The 24274-nt window shown below is 45.8% G+C and overlaps 1 protein-coding gene across 1 annotated transcript; it reads left to right on the forward strand.

Moving 5' to 3' along the window:
• Positions 1–263: 263 nt before the first annotated feature.
• Positions 264–23579, forward strand: LOC115312938 (multiple coagulation factor deficiency protein 2 homolog). Its single transcript, XM_029971885.4, has 4 exons — positions 264–472; positions 16105–16191; positions 19762–19889; positions 23466–23579. Exons 1-4 carry the CDS (start codon positions 312–314, stop codon positions 23555–23557), a joined length of 468 nt encoding a protein of 155 aa, XP_029827745.2. The 5' UTR covers positions 264–311; the 3' UTR covers positions 23558–23579.
• Positions 23580–24274: the final 695 nt, after the last annotated feature.

Consider the following 24274-nt stretch of genomic DNA (forward strand, 5'->3'; position numbering starts at 1 on the left):
ATAATGGCGAATCAGATAAAAAAAAAGAGCCCCTTTTACTGCCGCGCCGTACCCTCGAACGCTTCAAGCACACAGATGTTCCTGGCTGTTTGAACCAATCTCCGTGAGCCGCCCAGTGCAAGTCTAGCACGCCGCTCAGGCCCTCGACGTTAAGCGGATGTTATAAGGGCTAACGAACTCGTAGCATTGTTTGTGCTGGCGTGTCGGTGACTTCCAAGGTTCGCATCTAAAGCTGCGGTTTGTGCCACGTCGTTCGTTTTAAAAACGCTCACTTTCATTTTGGACTTGAGGTCGGCTGCGGCCCGTACGCCATGGCGGATTTCCACTGCCACCACCTGGCCTTGGCGGTGCCCATCTGCGTGCTGCTGTTTGGCATGGCGAGTCTGACCACGGCTCACGAGCACCATCAGTACTCCGATACGGACCAATTAAAAAAGAAATGGAGTGCCCACGATGTGGTCCGGGACGTGGAGTGAGTTTTTTTCTTTATTTATTCGCGAGTTCACTTCCCACTTGCACAAGTGGTTCCACATCGAGGCGGCACTTTGGTGAGATTGTGCTGGTGCGTCTGCTGCGTTTTTTATGCTAATATGAGAGTAAAAGTGCTAGTTAAAAGTGAGTATACCTGGTACCATGTCCTAGGTATGTCGCCATACCCATGATGCGCTTGACTTCTTGCTTTGAAGTCGGTATGGGCATCTGTTCCACTGCGTTGACGATTGTCTCGTCTGGACGGAGACCATCGCTGTCTGCTTGATGACCTAGGAACTTGATACTTGTCACTCGGAAGACGCATTTATCTTCGTTGAGCGTGAGTCCTGCTGATGAGAGTCGCCTGAGGACTTCTCACAGACGTTGCTCGTGCTGCTCAGACGATGACGCCCACATCAAGATATCATTCATGTGGCAAAGTACTCCTTCCATTCCTTGAAGAAGTTGTGTGATACGTCTCTGGAAGTGTTCCGGTGCTGACGTGATTCCGAATGGTAGGCGATTAAAACAAAATCTTCCAAACGGAGTGATGAATGTGGTCAGGAGTCGTGACTTCTCTTCTAGAGGGATCTCCCAGAACCCAGAATTCGCGTACAGCTTTGAGAAGATCTTGGCTCCCGCTAGCCTTCCCAGCGTGTGCTCCACTGATGGGATAGGTAATATTCGCGCTGAATGTGTTTGTTCAGTTGTGTGAGATCAACACAAATGCGAATTCTGCCAGACGGTTTGGGGACGATGACCATCGGTGCGCACCATTCAGTATGTTCTTCTACTGGAGAGATGACACCTTGTGACTGCATGTTTTCTAGCTCTTTTTTGCGTTTCTCGATACAGCGAAAGCGGTACTCTTCTCGGTGATGCGATAGCAAACGGCGTCGCGTTAGGTTTCAGCTTGAGAACGTGAACACCTTCGAGAGATCCCAGCCCTTGAAACAGGTGAGAGAACTCTTTCTTCGGTTCGCAAGCTTTGTTCGCAGTCATGCAGATTTGAGGGCAAAGCCGAAATTTTTCGATAGCTGGCTTACGCAAGAGATGCCTGCGAAGTCCCTTCACGATGCAAACTTCTTCGAGTGCTTGTTGCCCACGGCAATTGAGCTTCATCCAAGCTGATCCCATAACTTTAAAGGGTCGTCTGTCTGGACCATGAAGTCGGCGTTGGGGCTCGGAGAGCTTGTGGGACTTTGCGAAGACCTCTTGAAAGATGGCAGCTGGTAACACCGTTTCATCTGCTCCAGTGTCTATTCGGAAAACAACAGGAGTTTCGTTGACGAATATCTCGATGTTCCATTTAGCTGTTTGAGGAGAAGCTGCAGCTCCTACGAATCCTTGTTTGTGTAGGTAGTTCACGGTAGTTGAAGGTTTTCAGACTGTTGCAAAATGTCCATTTTTCTTACACCTGTTGCAACCTGCGTTCTTCGCCGGACACACGCTCCTCGGGTGAGCTTCCCGACCACACCAACGGCACGGTTTGCCTTTTGGTGTGGGTGTCGTGGTCTTCTTAGTAGGAGTTCGAACATTTGAACGATCAATTCCTCGCTGAGCAGGTCCTGCTGCTGTCCCATTTTTGGCTGCTATACGGTCCACGTTGGCATCATTTTCTTTTGTCGGTCGGAGTTCCACTTGTTGCTTCTTAATCACTTCCGATTGTCGCGCAGCAGCGATGGCCTTCTGGAGGTCCAGATCGGGATCCAGTTGAAGTTTTTCTGAAGTCCCGCTGGTCCCGAAGACCAACAATCAGCCTATCGTGGATCAATTCTTCCTTCAGTGGTCCATAGTTGCACGTAGTGGCTAATCCACGGAGAGCAGTGACGTACTCCTCGACAGTTTCCGTCTCCAGTTGCGATCTTGTGTTGAACAAATCTATCTCATACACCACGTTTCGACGAGGAATGAAGTAACGCCTCGAAGTTCTCCATCACCTTCTCAAAATTTTGGGCCTCGGTGTCGAACAGCTTGAAGCTCTGTAAGACGTCTTCAGCTTGGGGTCCCATGATGTAGATGAGAGTGTCGACTTGGTGTGATGATGATTGAGATGCCACTCCTGATGCACTGTGAAAGCGCTGGAATCTCTTCTTCCACGCCGGCCATTCGTTATTTGTTGTAGAACTGAATGCTTCGGGTGGCGAGATGCGAAAAGTTGCCGTTACCGTTTTTTCGGAGCACCGTTGTCGGCAGAAGTTGAGGGCTTGTCCATTGTTCCTTCGTTTGTAGTCGATCCTGCGCTTTACTGATTATTAGTAGACTGGCGGAGCGATTCCACTTATGACACAATGATTCGTTTTACGTTCTTTTGCCAAGGGCACACATAGACAACCTTTCGCGCCGGAGTCAGGCTGAAGACTGCCGTCTCGTTTATTACATATAAAACGAAATAAAAGAAAGGCGCCTCCGGTACGGGGCGCTCAGGTTACGCGCAAAGCAGAGCCGTATGGCGCGAAGCGGACGAACGGATGTTAATAGGGAGTTTTAGCGAGTCGTTTTTCAAGCACACGGTTCCGAAATCACGAACGGTACAGCTGGTTCGTTCCGTGAAACCGTACGTCAAATTCGACATACTTTAGCGAATCGTGAAAGTGGCGCGACCGTGTAAACGATGATGCTGATCATGCTTAACGGTGGCGCCATCTTCTAGCAAGCGTGTGAAACATTCTGCAACGTGTAAATCCGTGGCGGCTCGTGTTTCCGGCGTACGACTGATGTAAACAAGACGACCGGCGTAACATTTGCCGGTCGGAATTTCAAGAACTGCGAAGCTAGATAGAGTAAAAAGTGTCTGAACGACCGTAAAGGTATGTGGTGTGTCTCGGTCATCTTGAACTTGAACGATCGTTCACGTTGTGTGCCGTCGAACCAAATAATTTCGTCTGCTCGCGGTCGCCACGGCAGCTAGTCTGCCCGGCAGATCGCAAAACTTTACTAGCATGGGCCGTTTACAGCATTCACGATCGTTTACCATTGTGAGCAGTCCTCGAAATGAATTGGTTCAACCTCTCAAATGAAGCAGACTTAAACAGGACGGCAAATCGCCTCCCGCTGTCCTAAGCCTAACGCTCGGCTGGGTCAGCGAAGGCGGTCGCCGAACCGACCGCCATCTTTTTTTTACCCGAGCCGTGAACGGTGCTGGCTGCGTTGCGGTGACGACTCCAGCGGCCGGAATGGGAGAAACGAACGAGAAGAGCCTCCCGACTTTCCGAACGACTCGCGCGCGCATGCGCAGTGGCGTCGCGGATGCGTTCGAGGGCGAACCGTTCGTGTGGAAACGACCTGCTAAAACTCCCTTATATCTCGGGCTGCGCGCGAATGGTTGTTCTCGGTCGCTTTGGACTTTGGTTGGAGCTCGCTAGCGTCGGCGCGTCGGCGACTCCATAACACAATCTGTCATGGGCGGGCTTCCCCGAAACAAAATGCTGGCTACGTGCCTGACTGGTACAATACCCACCTGCGCTGCGGAACTACGTCATGATAAAGGTCGTAATGTCGCCGTGAAGCTTGCAAGCCTACAAAGGCTATATATAACGTCCACGTCTGATTTTCAGTATAATGCACCATAGCTTGCAATATGGGAAGCCCGCCGTAATATTTTTCATTCCTTTGTCCTTGTTCGTTTTTGCAGCTTTGGTTCATACCAGAGCTCGAATGCGAAATATGGGTCTCAAACTCTACAAACAAAAATATGCAAGTTCTCTTTTCTGAACAAAAAGAGACAACCAATCACGGCGAAAAAAGAAGAATCCTGACGAATAACTTAGCTCACACTTTTCAGATTTAATCCTATTCTGAGCTTCATCATTCGCTGTCATCCTTCTGTTTGGCGCCGTGACTGACTGTCTCCGTGTTCTGCAGGAAGGTAAATTCACCGACGTTTTAGAGTGCAGTCTCTGCTTTCTGAGAAATTGAGAGATAATAGATTCCTTTAATAGATCGTTCAGTCACTTACGCTATGCCATTCGCAATCCGCTACGAACTCCGCTATATAGCGTAGCGGAACCGCCATTTCAAGTTTTAGTAGATCGTTCGTAACCCGCTATAGATTTCAGCATTAGAGAGCTAACGCAACGCCACTAGCGGCTCTTTCATACACTGAGGCGTGCATAAAACAAAAAAGATTTGAAGCAAATATTTGCATTTTTTTTTTATTTACGTCGCTATCTTTATAAAATATTTTTTCTTTATCGAATACAGTGCTAGTCTTTGCTTCTTTTTTAAGTACATGAATATTATGTTTGTAATTCAACACAACTCACGATTAAGCTCTCCAAGCCAGCGCCAATCCGATATCAATCAAGAGCCAAAGCCATCGAGATAAATGTTAAAAAATAAGTGACAGCAACCGTAGATTTTCCTCGAAGTGCGAAGGTCACTTGGCACCCAAAAATCTACAGAGTCACCGCTGATTCCAAGTACACGCTTTCAGGCATTGAAAATCGCCACATTTAGGAGAAGCAGAAGGCAATGAGAGGAAGGGAAGGGTTGTTTTTGCCACTCCCGAGATCTTGGTTTTGACACAATACCGCTTCTGGTCGTTGTTTTGAATACTTCAATTAACGAAAAAAAAGGAGCGTCATTTTTAGCATTCGTGCGCATACATGGCTTGCAGGTGACATCATTGTACTTCATTAATTCTAGTTCTTGTGGAGGAAAACAAATTTAATGGTACAAAATGCAAGCTATATATAAAAGGCAACGTTAGAAAAAAGTACTCGCTCGGCGGCAAGACCACCACAATGGCAACTGATGTCACGTCAGTGGAAGCCATTTACGGCGAGCACTTCGCGCACTTTCCGAAACGAAGAATACCTGCTCATACTGGGCTGTGGATTTTCAATAACAATAAAGAAACATAGAGGACAGATTTAGCAAAAATTAGGCATTCAGAAAGCCGCCATCCCTCTGTGATTCCGAAAAGTGTTACGAGGGTCTAATTTGTATTCCAACAAGCAGATACTTTTGAAGCAAGACATTTTACGTAACAACGGACTAATGCGTCAGTAAAAAAAAATAACATAGGGGCGTTTTAGCAAATCCGGAGTAGATTGTGTGTGCACGCGGTTGTCCGGAAGAGGACTAGTTTGCAACCTTCGGGAGCGATCTTCATTATGCGACTGAAGAAAAGTTTCTTCGCGGCGCCGCAGCTCGCTGCGCCTTTTATCAGGAACGCTGACAGTAGCAAACCAGAAACGGAAACACGACATAGATGATGACAAATCCCACTTCCGCAAATCTGTGCCACCGTGGTGCGCCCTTTGCAACCGTGCCACCTCGCCTTAAAGCGCCGGATAAAGAATCGAATATATAATAGAATTTCAAAATGGTGAGATTGACAAAGTGCACGCCCATCTCGCTTATTCTTAGAGTTCACTGTGAAGATTGCGCGAGATCACGATGCAGCGCTGCTTGCTGCTTGAAATTGCCGCAATTGACGAGTTTCATCACGTATTTCTGAACCTACTTTCACGGATTGGTCCAAGAGACGCTGTGAATATCTTATTCGCTCGAGAAGGCTGGCGAGCGAACCTGTCGTCACATTTTCTGTTCTAGCCGCTAGGTGCCGTCGATCTCGCTAGAGTCGCCAATATTTACTCCCGGAATCTACGCCGGTGACATCAATCTCCTTTCGTCTATATGTCTGCTATGCCATTCTATGTGCGGAGGCAGTGTTTTTCAGATTGCTCGAGTTCATTCGCGTCGTGATTGATTGCGCCAGCAAGAGTAGCACGGGCCCGTAAACGAGTATCGTCAGGTACCCGATTATTATACATACCGGCCTTCTTCGGACTTACAACGAGCCAGCGCTCATGAGGTCTGGCGGAGAAAATGACTCCGAGAGGCGTCGCCCGGCGGCAACGAAGAGGGAAAACGCGGAGTAAACTTGGGTTTAAGCACGATGAAAAAATCGCGCACAAAAAGACGAGGACAAGGGCATGTTCAACCAGTACCAACTCGCCCAGGTTTAAGCGTTCCACATACTTCCCCAATCGTACTTCTTGGATTCTGTCGTCAGCAGAGGCAAGTGCTTGCTTCTTCGTTTGGCCAGCACGAACAACGACGATGGACGACGCTAACGAAGAATCGCTTGCGTTCATTCGAATACGGGTAGAAACTGAGAAGGGGAGATGAGAGCGAGCGTGGACGCTAGAACACCGGGCTCACGTTGGAATGTTTGGTGGTAAGGCGCAAAGCTAGCTTCCTTTGTCTCTACTCTTGGAACGCGCTCGAACGCCAGACGCCGACGTTCGGCCGTCGGTGTTCACGTTCTAACGCGTCCGAGCTTTGAGCAGAGACAAAAAAGCCCGCTTTGTCCCTAGTTTTCGAACACGCTGTTTGGTACAGGGTGTCGAACCGAAATTTTTATCGGTTCGGTTCCGGTTCGGGTTCACGGCTTTCGGTTCGGTTCCGGTTCAGTTCCGGGGAACAAAAAATAACGGTTCAAACCGGTTTGAACCGGTTCGAACCGGTTTGAACGGCTAAATTAAGAATATATTTTCCGCGTTGTTCTGGCAATATACACTATTTACGCCGTGAAACGATTAACTTTATCGTTTCTTCGACCGTCCGTGCAATTTACATTTGTTTTTAGGTACCAAAAATATTAAATTCAGTTATTTAATTTCGACGCAAGAGTAGAAGAAGATCTACATTAACACACATAACGTCGTGTTCATACGACTCAACATCCCTTTGTTTACCAGTAAAATATATTTTACCTAAGTACAAGATTAAAGAGTTGAGCTTGTTGGTACATACCTGTAAATAGATCAGCCTTTAATTTAGAACCGTACTGTATTTCCTTGTCCTTTCTTCGTGTTTAAGTAAAATTCTAAAGTTCAAGCGGATCTATTTACACGGTAAAAAATTTTGTCACGAAGTGTGGTAGGTCGTCTGAAATACCCGTGATCGGTACAACTCTGTGTCGCAGTATTAGAAGTGAAATCGTGTCCTTGAACTGAGGAATTATTACATCTCATAAAATTATCAAGTGAGCGCCTCGTGGCCATATATATCATGAAATAAGGTTTACGAAATACACTTCACAATATATATGTATATGATAACGACCCAACTGAGCTAAAAGCAATGACAATTTCAAAATGTAACAAAAGTTTTAGGATAATTCCTTTCAGACTATTTTTTATAGAAACACCGAGTGGCAATCCAAATGTCTGTTGTTCTAACCAAACATTGTTTACACTGAGCACCGCACGCATGCGACTAATCATGCAGCAAGAAGTAATCGCAATTATCTGCTCTAATATATACGCGCCTTCGCACTCAGATCGAATCTGGCCCAGAATAGCGCTTCGCCAAGTGAACATTTTCTTATACAAAATTAACTGGCATAGCCTGGCTGTTGAGGTTTGTTCTTGACAAGATGCCGGACAGTTTAATTTGCAAATGAGCATCCGCCTTGCTAATTGATGATTTTAACTCGATAGCGTTAAGCTCATGTCGCACAAAAGCCGATGTCGATGGCGTGACTGAAAAATCCTGATTGGTCGATAGGTTCATGACGTCAGAGCTACATACCCTTGCGCAAGAATTTCAAACAACCCACAATGCTTACGTGATACGTGACATCACGCGTGGAATGAGAGTGATTAAAACATGACATGTAATGCGAATTAAAGGTCGCCGTATGTTTCAAATGATTTCAATATCGAAAGTGATTCCTTTGCCTTAAAAAAAAAAAAAAAAAATTAAGAATTTTAGGCGGGATTCGAACCCACAACCCTTTAGTTGCGAGTCAGACGCTTTTCACTAGGCCACGCGAGGCACGCTTGAGAGGCAAATGAGAATGCGATGCAAACGAGGCTCGTTGACGCTATCGCGAAGGCGAAGCTTAAGCGTCTTTCAAGGTTCTTTTTTGTTAAGTAAACCGAAGTAGTATTTCAGGTTCTACTCGACATGGCAGCTACTTAATTGTACACTTTCTGACGGTTTGCATGCGTAATCGTCATAGTTCCGCCGCGCGCCCCTGTTTGCTTTGTATTTGTCCAGCCCACAGACACATGAAAGTAATGTTCACCACATAAAAGAGGCAACAACAGACTTCTGTATGTTTGAGAAGTTATATGTGTGAGGAACACATAGTTATTTAAATTAGCTTCAAAATCAGAAATGTATGTAAGGCCGCCCCATATCACTTACAACGTGCCTGTCCGGGATAAAAACGCCGGAAAAGATTGACAGAACACCTTTCAAATAATTTGGGGGGCATTGCTTTAGGGTGGTCGGCCCTCTATTTATGTTGTGAATTATTCAGTTAGTAATTAAATAGATTTTATACTTATCAATAAATTTTACTTTACAAAGTTCACATAACCGCTTGAGTCCGACGCGGATGGACGATACTCGAAACTACGCGACCTGTATAGTCTGCGTAAAAGTGTTTTTCTGTTTGCTGATTGGCAGTGTGAAACATCAGGGGTGCTATTCTGGTCGCAAACGGGTACCTTTCGAGTTGTGACGTATCGAGAAAGAAGGGGCGGAGCCTCAAACTAGAATGATTCTTGTTTGAGGCTCCGCCCCAACGTTCGGGTTCACGCACGCGGTCAGCTAGAATCTGACGATGCACTACGTCGCGGTGACGTGTCCACCCAGTTGGGGCGAAGAAATCCCTGCATTTCCCCGTGTTCTTTTTGTTATCTTCTTCCTTTCCTCCAGGACTTAGAACGAGCGAATAACGGAGAAAAGGCTACCTTCCGGAAAATGGAAGGAAACAGAGAAAAATAATATTATCCTTTTATAAAATACGAAAGATTATTACAATAATTATGACTTAAAGTAAATTTAGCTAAGATATCTCAGCTTTTTTTCTCGAAGTCTTTCGCTACGGTCTTTGAAAACAAACATGGCGAAAACCGCGGTAACGACCTTGTGGTGTTTGTGTCTCGTTTGCGTCGTTGCTTTCCCTGCTTCTGCACGATACGGATGGCATTACGAGAAAAAAAAAATATTACGTGAAGGTGCGCTGCGACACCGATCATCCTTTGTGAAGCCGCCGTGAACATAAGTTGCAAAGGAAATTTCCTGTTTGCCAGTGAAGGAGACTTCAAATGGATACAGAGCTGACGACGACTCTGTGGTAGTATATGACAAGTCATGAGATCGACGCAGAGTGCAACGGTTGTGAGCATTGTGTGGATGATGCAGGAAAGTTTCTTCGGGCAGTTTTAATAATGCTTTGCTCCTTTGCTCACTGCAGTGATTATGCCGGTATAGTCTCCATAAGCCATGCTCTTCTCTTTCGGCGCTGAAGAAATGCACGTGACGGCATAATCACGGGCAGTCTTTTTTACTTATTTTTATTTGCAGAATAGCTCGTGCAAAAAAAAAAAAACGGCTTTTACGTTTTTACACGTCCCTACATAGGTACCTCGCTTTCCCATTGGCTTCATTGCGCGTGACGATTCAACGCCATTTGCCATGGAAACGTTCGTGAAACTAGAAAGCCTCTGTTTGCCGCTAACAGTCATTTTTTGAGTTCGGGTTGTGACGACAAAATGACGTAAGAACAAGAATGCACGGGACTATTTGCATTGTTTTAACTCGACAACCGTACCCTTGGCGAGTTAAACTCGAAAGAACATGGCCGCGATGCTCGTCGGATCGACCGCGGCTGGGGTTTGACATGCGATCGGTCACTTGATCAACGCGCACACGAATACTTTAGTGCTGTTGGATGAGCCCATTCGGCGGCAGGACCGGGTCGAAGAGCACAGTGAGCTGGCGTTTAACGTCTCCGATGTAACGCTTGGAGAGATGCAAGACTTGGCTTCTATTTGTGCCGGTGTTATGAAGCTTGAAAGTGGTGGTGTTGTTGTGGCTCGTACGGTAGCGTTGCTGAGATTATGAAGACGGTAATAGACCTTTATTCAGCGTTGCCGTGCATTAAGATTCAAAACCTCACCTTGACACAAAGGGAACCACGTTTCCGCGAGCACAGAGGCAGCAGCCAACGGTCTGAGAAACAATTTGGCCGCCGCCACGACCGCCAGCGTTCGCCCCAACGGCAAGAAAACAAACGACAAGCTCATTGAGGTTTGTGTAGTGCTGACTACTGATTCATCAGACGACAAAGGTGAATGATGTAAAACGCAACGTAAGTTTGCCAGCGTTTTGCAAAACGAATTCGTTTCGTTGAAAATTTAATTTGTGGAATTCGTTCACGCCTTGAAAGTTTGACGGGGACTGCATTGTGAACGCAGGATTCACACAAGTGTTTTCTACAGTGTGTGCTTTGGCTGCATGCATATAAAGACAAAAACACTTCCTATATGGTGCATAAAATAAAATAAACTTCGTTTATCTTGATAATGTTGACTATTTATTGAGTGCTGTTGATAGTAGTGGCGTAGCCAGGAACTTCTAAGGGGGTGAGGATGGAGGGGGGTTGAGGTGGCTGGGATGTTCATGACTTGGGGTGCGGTGGGGATGGTGTCGGAATTTGTGTGTATATTCTAGGGCCCGCCGGATTTGGGGAGGGAAGGAGCGAAACCTCATAAACCCCCCCTACCTCGTCGCCCCCCCCCCCCCTCCCACCCCCCCCCCCCCTCTGCCTTTGCCACATAAGGGGAGCATCCTACATTCACAGGCTGCTATAAGCATGTGCATAGCCACTGAGCTCGTACCACAATGGCAAGATAGTTGCTGACATTCTTCACGTTACGTAGCAGTTTTTTCTTTAGTACATATGCTGGCTTTTCCTTCGCACATCTACTCTGCCTCCGCTTGTCGTTTATGCTTGATGGTGATAAGCCAACAGTGCATATGTGCTCTGCACCACAGGCAAATTTCAAAAATCCAGCTCACACTACTCTTTAATTTCAATGAGTTACTGTCACTTTTGAAACGACAATCTATTTAATTGCTATAATAACCTTTACATTTAACACACGTGTGTTGAATGTAGGACAATTCTATTTTTATTGTTTTTCTTGGTCACAAAGATGACAACCATCCACAAGACACTGGCTAAATTTCTCATCTACAGTGGGTAACAATGTTACCATACTCTGTCAGACTAAACTGCTGCTGTCTAGACAAGTAACGATTCATTTTAGGACAGACCTGTTCGTAGTTTATTGCAGGGCATCGAAAAGTGTTCTTATGACTTTCCGATGGCTGACTTGCAATTCCAGCAGCTTGGCGTGAAAAGGTAAAATATCTAATTGATACAACAAAATGCCATCAGCAACCCATCCAGATTTTATTGCGTGATTGACAGTAGCTACAGACCTCAACAAATTGTCAACTGAAGACATAGGTACTAAGCGTGCACTAACTTCGAAGCGGTAGAAACCCTGAAGTTTAAACGTCAACTTACCAGCATGTTGTTAATGGCAAAATGGTGTTTGCGGCAAAGTGTTGGAGTCCTTCAGAATGGTGACGGTCTCCTTCAGACCGATGATGACGGTGACGAAGGTTTAGTTAGAGTCTAAGTTTAGTCAACGCACCCGACGACGTCGGTGTGCTTGTCATGGTGGCGACGAAAGCCTTCTTTCGCACATGCCTCAGCTGCCTCGGTCCGGGGTTTTGTCGACCCAACCGTCTCTTCCCAGCCGGTTGACAGCGATACTCACGACGGCCGTCACGGCTCTGATCACCATCCACTAGGCATTAGCTATGTGATCATCGGGGGCAACCGCGCCCTTGTAGTTCCCCGTTGCGAAAAATCTCAGTGCGATTCAATTAGTAGCTGCTGCTGGACGGTCATCATCTCTCATCGTCGCCGTCTCTCGTTGTCACACTGCGATCACACGGTGCTTTTCGACAAGCGGTATTGTCGTCAGAAACAGTCGTCGTGCATCGCGAAGGCAACCGGGTGCTCGCGGAAAACCCGTCATTGTACGCGTTGGTCGAGCCATCGTTGAGCAACAAGCATCGCCGCCATTTTCTACGCTCTAGAATCCTGCCCAAAGCTTGTTCCCCTTCGTGCAATAGAAAGAGGGGTTAAAAGCACGAGCCCATCACCCCGAACGATCTTGCACGAACGTTGGCTTGCACTGCGCAAGCGCGCCTGCTCGACAGGAACGTCGAAAGCCCGGAGCACGTTCTTGTAGCTCCTACACCGCACTAGCTCGCACTCATAGTGAAACAGAGAGTAGGGTGTGTCGAGTAATACCGCAGTTAATCTAGTGACGCGACTTCCGCTATGTGCTACGTAAGTCGGACGTGGTCATACGTCACTTTGTCGTCACGGTCCGAACTCGAAGAGCGACAGTTACGGCAAACGGTTGCTTTCGTGTTTCGCGAACGTTCCCATGGGAACCGCGTGGAATTATCACGCGGGCTGTGGCCAATAGGAGCGCACGGTTCGTAGGGGGGAGGTGTTTTCGAGAAACACGAACGTGACCGTTTGTGACCAGAATAGCACCCCAGGTTGCAGGGTACGCTCAAAAAGACTCTGTGCTCACATGATGGATTGGAAGTCAAATACACGAAATGTTCAAAAAGAAAGAGATAATGTTATTTTTCCAAATAATCCCTTGCAGAACGCCTCACTGCAAAAAGAGATGCGTAAAGATGCACGAAAGGAAATTCATGATTTTACATAAATAGCGCGAAAGACAGACAAAGATTCTTAAAATCGTAGTATAAATTACATTTCATCAGCTTGTGTGAGCTCGAAACTTCGCGAAATACTGCCTCGGGAGGCTAATGTTATATTCGGTTTTACCTGCACTCGTTTTGGGCCTTCACTTTACGACACCATGCTAGAGTAGTCACGCGCTCTAACATTTCTCAAGGCTGCGATATCTCATCGCGAGTCTGCTATAAATACTGCACAATTTTACAATTAGGACATCTATTGCTAGTGTTGCAAACATCACATTTCACCTAAAAGCTGAATTGTTTAGCATGGTATGCACGTGACGTTATCACACTATAGGCTGGTGGTCATTCTGATTCCTTCTTGCTGAGAAAGTCGAATTCGACGGTGCCAAAGGCACGCTGCAGGAGGTGCAAGCCCAGTGAAAGCAAAATATTTGAAAGGCTAGTATTATTATTCTTAGTGCATCGTCGTGAGGAACGGTGCCAGCGTCTGGCACGACAAAAACGTGCTTTTTGGCAAGAGCGCTTTTCCAATCAAAGTAGTTTCCGGGGTCACGCTTTTTGGTCTGCGCCAAAGATGCAGGGAAGAGGAACCTTTACAACACAAAATGTTTTTAAAACTCCCCCCTCCCCTTCCCCCCCCCCCCCCCACACACAGACACACTCCTTTATACAGCGGTGCTGTTAAGGGATATAGTTTCCCCAGTGCAGTGTCGTGTCCGTCAGAAAACAAATGATGACACTGAACTCTGGAGAGCTACCGCCATCTATAAATGACGACGGCAACCAGACAACCGGCTTGCCGGTTGCCTGGTTGCCGCCGTCGCTCATAGATGGCGGCAACCTTTCCAGCCTTTCCACTCTGACTTGCCGACTTGCGGCCGGCCATTACTTCATTCCCACCATAGTACAGCTTTTCTGGTCTTCCTTCTTCACCAGAGTGGAAAGGCTGAAAGTATTCCTGAGGGATTGCCTCCTTCGTTTTGTGTCTGTTAATTCGACAATTTTATTTGACACTTGTTAACCGCAACCCTTCATTGCTTTTATTTTACACCCCGTGAAGTTTAAAGGGGTCATGAAACGATATCGGGTTCGAATGTTCATGACTTTTCCGAGGCGTACTGGTCCTCTGGCTCAAGTGTACTCGCATAGGCCGCCACTGACTCAGAAGCTTCTTTGTCGCGGTGAAATGGCGAGTATTAAACGAGACTATTTCTTTTAATCTTGCCTTCCCAAAGATTGATATCGTAATTGTTGGATCAAAACCACCCGCCTGTCGACAGTCGAGCGCGGCTCATAGATTGGACAGGAGAACTGCGTGAGCACCGTACATCGGATCGTATAACAATCAATGCCTCGGCGGACACTTGGGTAGTGGCTTTTGTGCCACTACCCAAGTTCGACTATTCTCATCACTGTGTGTGCAACTACCGAAGTTCGACTATTCTCATCACTGCGGTGATGAGAACAGTCGAACTCTAACAATACCTGGAGCTCCAGCACGCGTTTTCTTCCTTTAAAACCCCAGCGCGGGGGTATGATTAACGTTGGCGGCATAAGACAGGCACCAGGCCACGTGGCCGCTTCTGGCTTCGAGTTGGGGGGATGAACGATGCTCATATTTCTCTAATTTTTTGGCGACTGCCATTGCCTAGAAAAAAAGAGCAAAGCCAAGTTCAATCAGTTATTAACGTTACAGAGTGATCCTGAGTAGTATTTAGTAATTTATACAAATATTTTTATAGCTAATTTCAGCAAAATTCAGAGGGGGTCGAAACTTAGGCAATAACTTGAAAACGAGGCTCGTGTGAGACTTACAGCGACTGCCAACGTTCGGCTGTTCCTCTGAGGTCACTAAAATATCTCTTTTTTTTTATGTATTCCTTCTGTAAACACGTGTTCTACGTGACGTCATAATATTAAGTCGCATTTAGTCATTTAAGAACTTCTATTCTCAGAGACATCTTTCAGATGCAGTTCAGCAACAACGAAAAAATGTTTCGGTGCCTCAATAATGTAAAATTGGTCTTGCAACTTTTTTTTTTGTACTTTCAGTAAATAGTGTTAAGAAATAACCCCTGAGGTTGATAGCTTGCGGAAACATTCATTAGTTTTCCTTAATAACAGATGCAGAAAAAATAAAGGACAGAGACAGCTGTCGATATCTCCCCAACTCGCAATTTAACAAGCGGCCACGTGATCTGACACTAATTATATGCCGCCAGTGTTCATCACAGTCATGCCCTAGGCGGATAGGGTTTGGAAAGCAAAAGCTTGTGCTGATATTGTTAGAGTTGGGCTATTAATTATCATATTTAATTGACATGAGCCGTTACCCGAATGTTTGGCGATGCTGATTGTCATGAGCCCGAGCACTCGAATAGGGGTTATGAAAATCGCTTACGTCATGGTGTCACGTGACTCTCGGTGCGAAATCGTTATGTTATGTTACGTCACGCTGTCAACAAGGTTAATACATCTAAGGACTTCCTTAAATTAAATCAAGTTGACGCAGTGAGTCACGTGACGTCACGAGGCCACGTGACATTACTCGACAACGTGTAGTGACACCATGACGTCACGTGGCCACGTGACACATGGTTAATCATAGTGCCAATACAAAGGTGCCACGAAAACCTACAATTCATCATTCATTGCAACTCTGTATATGACGATTTGATCAATACATATAAATAGAGCCGCCAATTTTTTATTCCCAAATGTTCATTTTGTGATATTAACAAAAAAGAAAAAAAAAAGAAATATTACCTTGAACCGTTTTGAACCGGTTACCGTTATATTTTTTTTCGGTTCGGTTCCGGTTCAGTTCCAAGATGGCGGCGAAGATTTCGGTTCGGTTCAGTTCCGGTTCGGCTAAAAATAACGGTTCTGTTCCGGTTTTTGGTTCGGTTCGGTTCCGGTTCGACACCCTGGTTTGGTAACGCGTCCGGAAGTGTCGTCATACGCAAGAGCCCTATCGGACATCTTCCCGGCGTCGCGAGTGTCCAGGGTCACATACATGACAGAGCCTAACCTTGTTAATGTTTATTCTTTCCCCAGGCACATCAAGCAGGATTTGGCAAAGTTGATAGTGCTACAGAAAGACGGCGATATTAGTGATGAGGAAATCGCGTTCTACTATTTACGGTGAGTGAAGTTCCAATATAGACACTGTAAGGATCACAGCTACTGCTAGTTTGTTTTTGTTCTTTTAATGGTAATTGTTTTTTTAGCTATCCGCCGGAATTGCCTAGAAAAACCCCTCTCCGAGCAGAAGGAGGCTGCCACATTACCATTGAAATGAATATTTTTTTCTCATTTTGCCCCACCTTGTGTCAATTAATAATTACGAAAGTAGCGCCAAAGTAACGTGCGTGACTTTCTAACGGTTATGGTAACTGTAACGCATTCTTTTTATTTTGCGGTAGCGTAGGTTGGTAACAAGTTCCTTTTATTCGCAAGTAACGAGTAACGTACTTCGTTACTTTTTTTCGGTAAGGACTACAACACCTGCACGCGATATACCTTCAAAGCGTTCCCCGAATGGTTAGCACATCCACACGGCGTCGATTCTTGACGGTACCCAAGCGTGCGAAGGCAGAAACGCAGCACTTCGGCGTGCCAAGGCACGTGCTTTGATGACGCCGCGAGACCGGCGCATAGAGTTATTATAATGTGCGCTAGAGGTTCAAGTGGTGCTAGTGTGCTGACGCAAATTGAAGCAGACAGCAACCAGTCGAAAATTGACTTCCGGTAATGCATTTCTATGGGAAAAAGTGAGTGCATTTTCTCCCTGCGTTCGATCATAAGAAACAATATACCAAATAATTCGTACGTACTAGGTAGTTTGGAACATTTCTCAGTCAGGCCGACGAAAGAATTGGTCAGTTACGGCGTTTTTCTGTCGAACTCATCGCACTAAAAACAGTGCTAAAACGGCTTCGTACGTGTATTTATGTGCACTGTCGGACACTGTTAGTGCGAACGCGGCGTCGGCGATTTCCAGCATGGGGGATATACATGCCAAACGAACGAAGGACATCTGGAAAATCAAGAGCGGCGGCAAGAACTACGCAGCAATACCGGATCAGTAACTCGCAGTGCATGTACGATCAAAATAAATTGAAGGCCACGTAATCTATTCAATTTTAAATAAGTGAGTACCGCTTTATTCTTTCTGTCCTTAGCGAAGCTGCGTGTTCTACGTTCAAAATATCACCCGCGCGCTAGACATCTTTGAGAACAAGTGCGCGATAAAAGCTGCCCGGCAGAGAAAACAATACGAAGAGACACCTTTCATATCCCACGGACTTTATTCTCTACGTTGAAGGTTTTTATCCGCTCATGCACGACGGGATCATTTTCATATGGTGACAGGACTGGCATATTATCAATACACAAGCGTTACCGGAATGCTGGCGAGCCTTGAACACACTCTTTATTCGTTTCGATCGTAATTTTGCTTTGAATCGCCGCTTGGTTTTACACACCTGCTGCGGAACACACGTTTGGGACTGAAATGTAGCGAAGTTGAACATCGCTCACTGATGAAGAAAAATGCGCTAACTAAAGCAATTACATTTTTACAATGTTAATTAAGACAGATACTATTCGGTACGACCGAAATAACCAAAGTGTTCCATGTTATTTTCCGGCGAAGAGACAAAAAGCACGCGCGTTTTCCCATAGGAATGCACAGGAGCACCGCAAAAGTAGACTGGTTGCTGTCTGCTTCAATTTGCGTCACGGAAGTCGCATAGACACTAGCGCCAGTTGAACCTCTAGCGTACATTATAATAACTCTATGGACCGGCGAGACTTGGGTTCGACGAGTTTTTCTTTTTTCCTGTGGTGCCGCGCTTTCGTAAAACTTTTCTTGTGTTCCAAAGATAACTACCGTTCACACAAGGTTTTAAAAAACTTTTTTGGCGAATGACGGCAAACGAGCAGAAAACAAGCGTGACTTCCGGCACGCTGCCGCCCAGCCTCTGCAACGCTTCCAAGATCGACTTCCGGAAGGCTCAATATGTCCGATACGGGCATCCGGTGGCCGCACTCGCGCTGCAGCGACCAAGGCTATGTTCCAAATCTTACCCGAGTAACCTGTCTTCTACGTCAGCGGGTAATACCACGTGACATCGCGAGTAAACGATCCGCGGCTTGATTTTGGAACGGTCGGGATAATCAACTGGATGCTACACGGGTTGGCTTCGTCTTGAGCTACGACAAGAAGAAAACATAGTAGCGACGGCGGAAAAAAGCAGACGATCTCTTTTAATTGTGGAGAAAGCCCTCGGACAAGCAGCAAGTGGAAAGAAAATCAAGAATTTTAATTTCAAATGTGACTTCCGGTAATGCATTCCTATGGGAAAACGCAAATGCGTTTTCTCTTCTCACTCGATTATAAGAGCAAATATTGCTTAGCGTTCTGACAAAATAAAAAGTTTGGAACATCTTTCAATCGGATGTAGAAGCATATGTGTCAGTTAGAGTTTTTTTGTTCAGAATTCATGGCGTCGAACACTGGGGTAAAATAGCCAAATACAAAGGGATAATACGTGTTTACGTTGCAGATTGCTATTATAGGCCATGTATTTGCGCATTTAGTCAATGCTATATAGCAAACATAGTGAATCAGCTTGACAAAACACCAAAAGGATGCTAATGATATGCAAAACCAAACAATCCAAACAGACAAAAAGAGCGAAGCATGGAAATTTTGGCTTGAATTTCAAATCAAGCAAATTTAAGCAACTCAAACAAGCAAGCAATCAATTCAAATTTTTTGCTTGAATTGATAGCTTGTATTGACATATCATGCCGTGTGACACAGACGTGGTCCTAAATTTTTGCAAACTTAAACGTGGCTGAGTAATAAAAAGAAATCACTAAATAAATTACACTTTTATAATGTGAATAAAGCTACATAGTACCCGTTACGATAAAAGCAACTACGCTGATTTCTATTATTTCCTGGCGAAGAGGAAAATATCACGCACGTTTTCCCATAGGAATACACAGAAAGACTGGAGAAGTAGTCTGGTTAAAGCCCCATAGACACTAGCGCCAGCTGAGCCTCTAGCGTTTATTGTGATAACTCTACGCATCACACAACTTATTCAAATGAGCAATGGCGCAAAGATGAGTTAATGAATGATCATACTAAAGTAAAACAAGAAAACGTGGAAAATTTCTTTCTTCAATAGACGCTTTGCAGCAGCTGTGCATGGGCGCCGCCATAGCTGACCTTCAGTTTTTGTTCCCCCTTATTACGTTTACTTCACTTCATTATTACCATAGCAGGCCAGGTTATTGACATCTTATATTTTATTCTGTCTTGCTCCCCAGCATTAGCCTTTGTGGAGGCTCGTCCACACAAATTTCAGTGGCTCGGTATCTCGGTAAAACAAGAGAAGGTCAGCAATGGCGGCTGTACTCTGGCGCGTGTGTAAAGCGCCTATATCCCCACGTCTCTGTTTCTTTTTTTTTTTAAGTATGTTTTTACGGCGTCTTACAGCGGAACAACGTGAGCCATGTGCGTAACCTTCGATTAGCGGAGTTGACAGGAGCGTTATTTATGGGATCTTATTGCTCCGTCACCGTCACTAGAGCAGGCATGTTCGATTTTCTGTGCTTGGCTGCGATGTCTGAAAAGGTATATTGATTATAAATTCCACCCTGCTTTCGTTGAGTGCACTCACGTCTCGATTTTTCCAGCATGCACGACTTTGACAACAACAACCTGTTGGACGGTCATGAAATTATGGCGGCCATGCACCACAAACACGAAGCTCGCCAGGGCGAGAGCGGAATGGTGCACGCTCATACCTTGGACGAGCTCATTGGTGAGTATTTGATCGATTCATGGAGCACTTTACTCATCGCTTCCGTGCGCCGCCATTTTAATTGCGTTAGCATTTAGTGCCCTGGTGCATGCAGTCGTCTTTCGTTTGGACGGTCGTGGCTTGGAATGGACTGGACCGACTGGTTTTCTGATACCGCCTGCGCGGTTCCTGCAGTGTTCTTTCACTCCGCTCGTTCGATCGTTACGTCCACTTTCCCTTTTATAAAAGGGAAAAAAATTCCTCTGGCACGTCTCCAATGAGCGCGTTGAGTCCGCACTTTTTTTTTAATCATACTCCGATGCTCCGAGTTTCAGACTCCGAGCGCAGCAACTAAACGGAGCGTAGCCTATAGGGAGTATTCACTGGCGGCCATAGCTGTGTGCGCGACTGCTGAGCGCGTGCTGACGGCCAGCTTCCACAGTTTTTTTGCAACTTGCATTCAGCACCATCAAGATTGCTGGTTTTAGCAGCCCATTAATGTGAGGTCGTTGTGAGCATGCGCTCTAAACATCACCCTCAAATATGGCGTCCAGTGAATACTTCCTATACAGGAGGGCGACACACCGAAACTGTGGAGGAGCCGCGTGATCGAGCCACTTCCGACCACTCGGTTACGACGAGCCCGGCATCTCGTGCAGTAGCAGAAATATTCTGTGGAACAGTAGAGTGTAAAGTAAACAAGACAGTGACATTATGAAGTTTTGTTTCAAATGTTTTATACTCCTGAAAGGTTTAGACTAGCTTTGACCGTATATGCAGCAAGTTACTTTGACCGATCGTTATATTTATTAACTATGCATCCTGCTTAGGTTTAAATGAAACACAACATACTTGAATTCGCTTTTCGACGCAGGAAACTGTCCAACTTGTCAGATATGTTTCGTATTGCAGCGCGAAACGGATCCGAGCCCGTCAATGTGCTACCGGCACACCATGCACCGTTCAATAAATAGCACATCAATTCGTTTTTAGGCGAGATGCACGAACAAACATTTTTCCGGAACACTAAATGATGTTTTGGCTTTCCAATCGAATAATTTTAATTCGCTCAACCAAGCGTTATAAAAAGGGCAGCGGTCCGACGGTTTTCTCATTTCGACAACTTCTTTGCCAATGTGCTATCGGAACGCTACCATTAGAAAGATAGCGCGTTAAATCACCAGAGAGTTTTCATAGATCAATTTCGCAGTCCCGCAACGCTCTCCGCAACCCGCTACGATACCCGAACTCTGCAGCCCAAGGCCATCAGCGCGCAGGCGCACTATAGTCAGTTACAGGTTAAGAAGGTAGCGGCAAATGCCCCTCAAAGGGAATCAGATATCCCTCCGCCACCTCCGCATCCAATAGCGTCCCACCGTTTCCGTGACGTCGCGGCCAACGCGCGAGGAGGGTCTTGCCTTTCTGTACATATTTGCTTTATCTTTCGACTTTGACTTAGCATTGTGGAAGCCACGAGAGGGAGATTAAAGTTCTCCCCCACCGACGGAAACAAATACGACTTTCGGGGATTAGCTTCCCCCCCCGATGGATACAAAGGCTGCTTTCAGGGGCTCGGTTCCCTCTCCGATGAATACAAAGGTCGCTTTCTTAAAAAGTGGGATCGGAGACAAGTGGGAATCCATTGAAGCGGAACAAGGAGCGTTTCCAGTGAACTCTTCTTTCGGCTGCGGAGAGATTTGAAACGGGCGCATTACGCTTGTGGGAGGAGCTTCTCCTACCTTCTTGACTTGTAACCGACTATAGCAGCCTCTTCGTTTCGGAGGGCTTAGCGGAGGGGGAAACGCGGTCGACGAAAACCCCCTAATTTCAGGCAAAATGCGCGAACAAACCTTTTCCGGAACGCAAATTGCTCTCTTGGCTTTCAAATGAAATCGCTTCTTCCTGGTGGATTAAGCACAATTGAAAACGTAAGACAGCTCACGTGTATGGATGATATAGCATTCCTACACGCTGCGCATTCGTACAAGCAGCGCGCCATATTTTCCTTTTTAACACGGCGCTCCTGCGGTGACATTACACTCCCTTACTGAGCAGGCCCGGCACCCCCGCCGGCTCCACGGCTTCCGCGACGATGCATCTTCGTTGCTGTTCTTTTCTTTGTGTTTTATTTTTTCTGAGGCGCGTCCACTTTACAGCCCATGGAAATTTATGTGCCGTTTCGCTCAGGCAATGGGTATTTAGGTGCCGTTTTTCGCTGCTACAGACATCAGTTAACGCTGGCTTCGCTCTATGGATGCTTTTGCATTCAAACTTCGTGCACGAAGAGAGCGCTAGAGCGTCAGTCTCCTGCGGCGCCGCGCCCAATGACGTGCCGTGGGGAGCGGGAGAAGAGGGGATCGAGCGGCCGTAGTGGTGGCACAACATACGCGACAGCGTAAAACCGAGGCGCAGCGACGACGCCGTTTACGCAAAACCGCCGACACCCGGGAGGAAAGATTGGCTGTCCAAAGATAACAGTATGCGGATCGTTGCGAGGTTGCAATTCCCATCCCTAGCTGAATCGGAACTCCTCCGCTAAATGTTTTCGTCGAGAATTAACGTAGCGACAACAGCGATTTCAGCATGATTATATGTATATATATGTATTTTTTTTGTTTACTGTGTTGTGGAACGCATTCTGAGCATACGCTGTAGCTCACGCAGTTTTTGCCTGAGTCACAAGCGCTAGAAAGGTGGATAGATACTCGGTAAACGGTTATGCCATTGTTTGATATGTTAATGCTATCCATTGATGAACACGGGACGTCTGAACAGAATCGAGCGGTATGCCACTTTCCCGTTTCACTATCTTCAACAATCATCAGCTGATGATTGTTGAAGTCATGGGGAGAGTCACATAACGTGTCCACTTTATTCAAAGACCCTAGGGTCTTTGAATAAAGTGGACACGTTATGTGACTCTCCCCATACGAGTTGACAGTATCAAACCTTTTTTGGACTTTCGGTGATTGTCAGGCTAAATAAGTTATCCTGGCCGTAGCTTGAAAACATAGGCGGTTCAGAACTGGTCAAAAGTGTATTAAAGAAAAATTCTAGGTATCCTCATATTTAAGTGTCCACGTTTCTTGTACTGCGGTAAAGTTATAGGCTAATATATAATCTAGGAAAGTTAAAAAAGGGTGGCCCAACTGTGAACCGATCGATTCTAAACGATGTTTGCTTTTATTTAACGCTTCTTGAGTAGGAAGTGAAGTGAACAAGCTTGTTGCAAAATGAAAACTATAACGTTTTCTTGGCTTAGAATTTCTAGAAACAGCACCACTGCTTGATGAAAAAGAAAATTAGAAAGTAACAAGTAACCTGGTTACTTCATGTAGCGAGTTACAGAGAAGTCTTATGACCGAATCATTTCGCTTTCTGTAAAAAAAAACAAAAAAAATTTATTAAAAAAAAAAAGAAGTTATGTAGCATTTGTGGTACATTTTCGGCTCCGATAGTCACGTCAGTATTATGCTGAGGTTTATTGGGTGTAAGTTTGATTCGTTTGAGAATGGGCTGCTTAGGACAGAATAAGAAATGACTGCTCGTTTGGTTTAATTAATCTAATTTATATTTTTTTTTTGTTTTCTATCGCAGAGCAAGCCGACTCTGCTCTCGAAGATGACATGAATCACGACGGGTTCCTTTCCTACCCAGAAATTCGAGCTGCCATGAATAAACGGCGCTAAACGTACACGTTACGTATACGCGACGCTGCGTATGTCATCTAGCTTGAGGTTTTTATACAAAAGTCGCTTACAGCTTACGAAACACAAGGTGCGTCGAGTCCCGGGCATTCGATTATCGGTCCTTGGCGAATGAGAGTGCAACATCTGTCGATAAGAACGCAGAAGAACGAATCACAATACAACAAGCGGGACCATAATAAGACACGCCCTGCATGTTTTAAGCTGTCGGTGAGGAATTGCGGAACATCGTCAGACATTGGTACAGCGTGATTGTCCGCGCTCCGCTCTGCCTCAGACTCAAGTATGAAGAAGCAGCAGTCGAGTTCTTAACACGGAATAAAATGAGTACTTATCTTGATTCAAATGGTTAAAGAACGTGCCGGGAAAAGATACGCTATTTACGCCGTTTGGGGGGTGCGAATGTGTGTTTAACTTTATGCAGCCGGCGCTACGAGGTAGGGGAACCAATCGAGCGCCGTCAAAAGTGCAAGTCACCATGCCTCTTTTGTTCACGATTGGTTCAGTGATGATAGACCACGTACATAAACGTGAAGAACAGCAGGGTGGTACGCTTTTGATGCTGTCTGATGGGTCCCCTCAGCTCGTAGAGTCGGTTGCGTCTGTACATAAGGTAAGCGAAAAGCAAAAGTATTCAAATCATGGCGTCACCTTTGAATGCTTGTCAAGGTACTACCGCAGGCAAATGGGGGACTAGTC

This window comes from Ixodes scapularis, unplaced genomic scaffold (assembly GCF_016920785.2).
Source record: "Ixodes scapularis isolate PalLabHiFi unplaced genomic scaffold, ASM1692078v2 PGA_scaffold2__306_contigs__length_199485367, whole genome shotgun sequence".
Lineage (NCBI taxonomy): Eukaryota > Metazoa > Arthropoda > Arachnida > Ixodida > Ixodidae > Ixodes > Ixodes scapularis.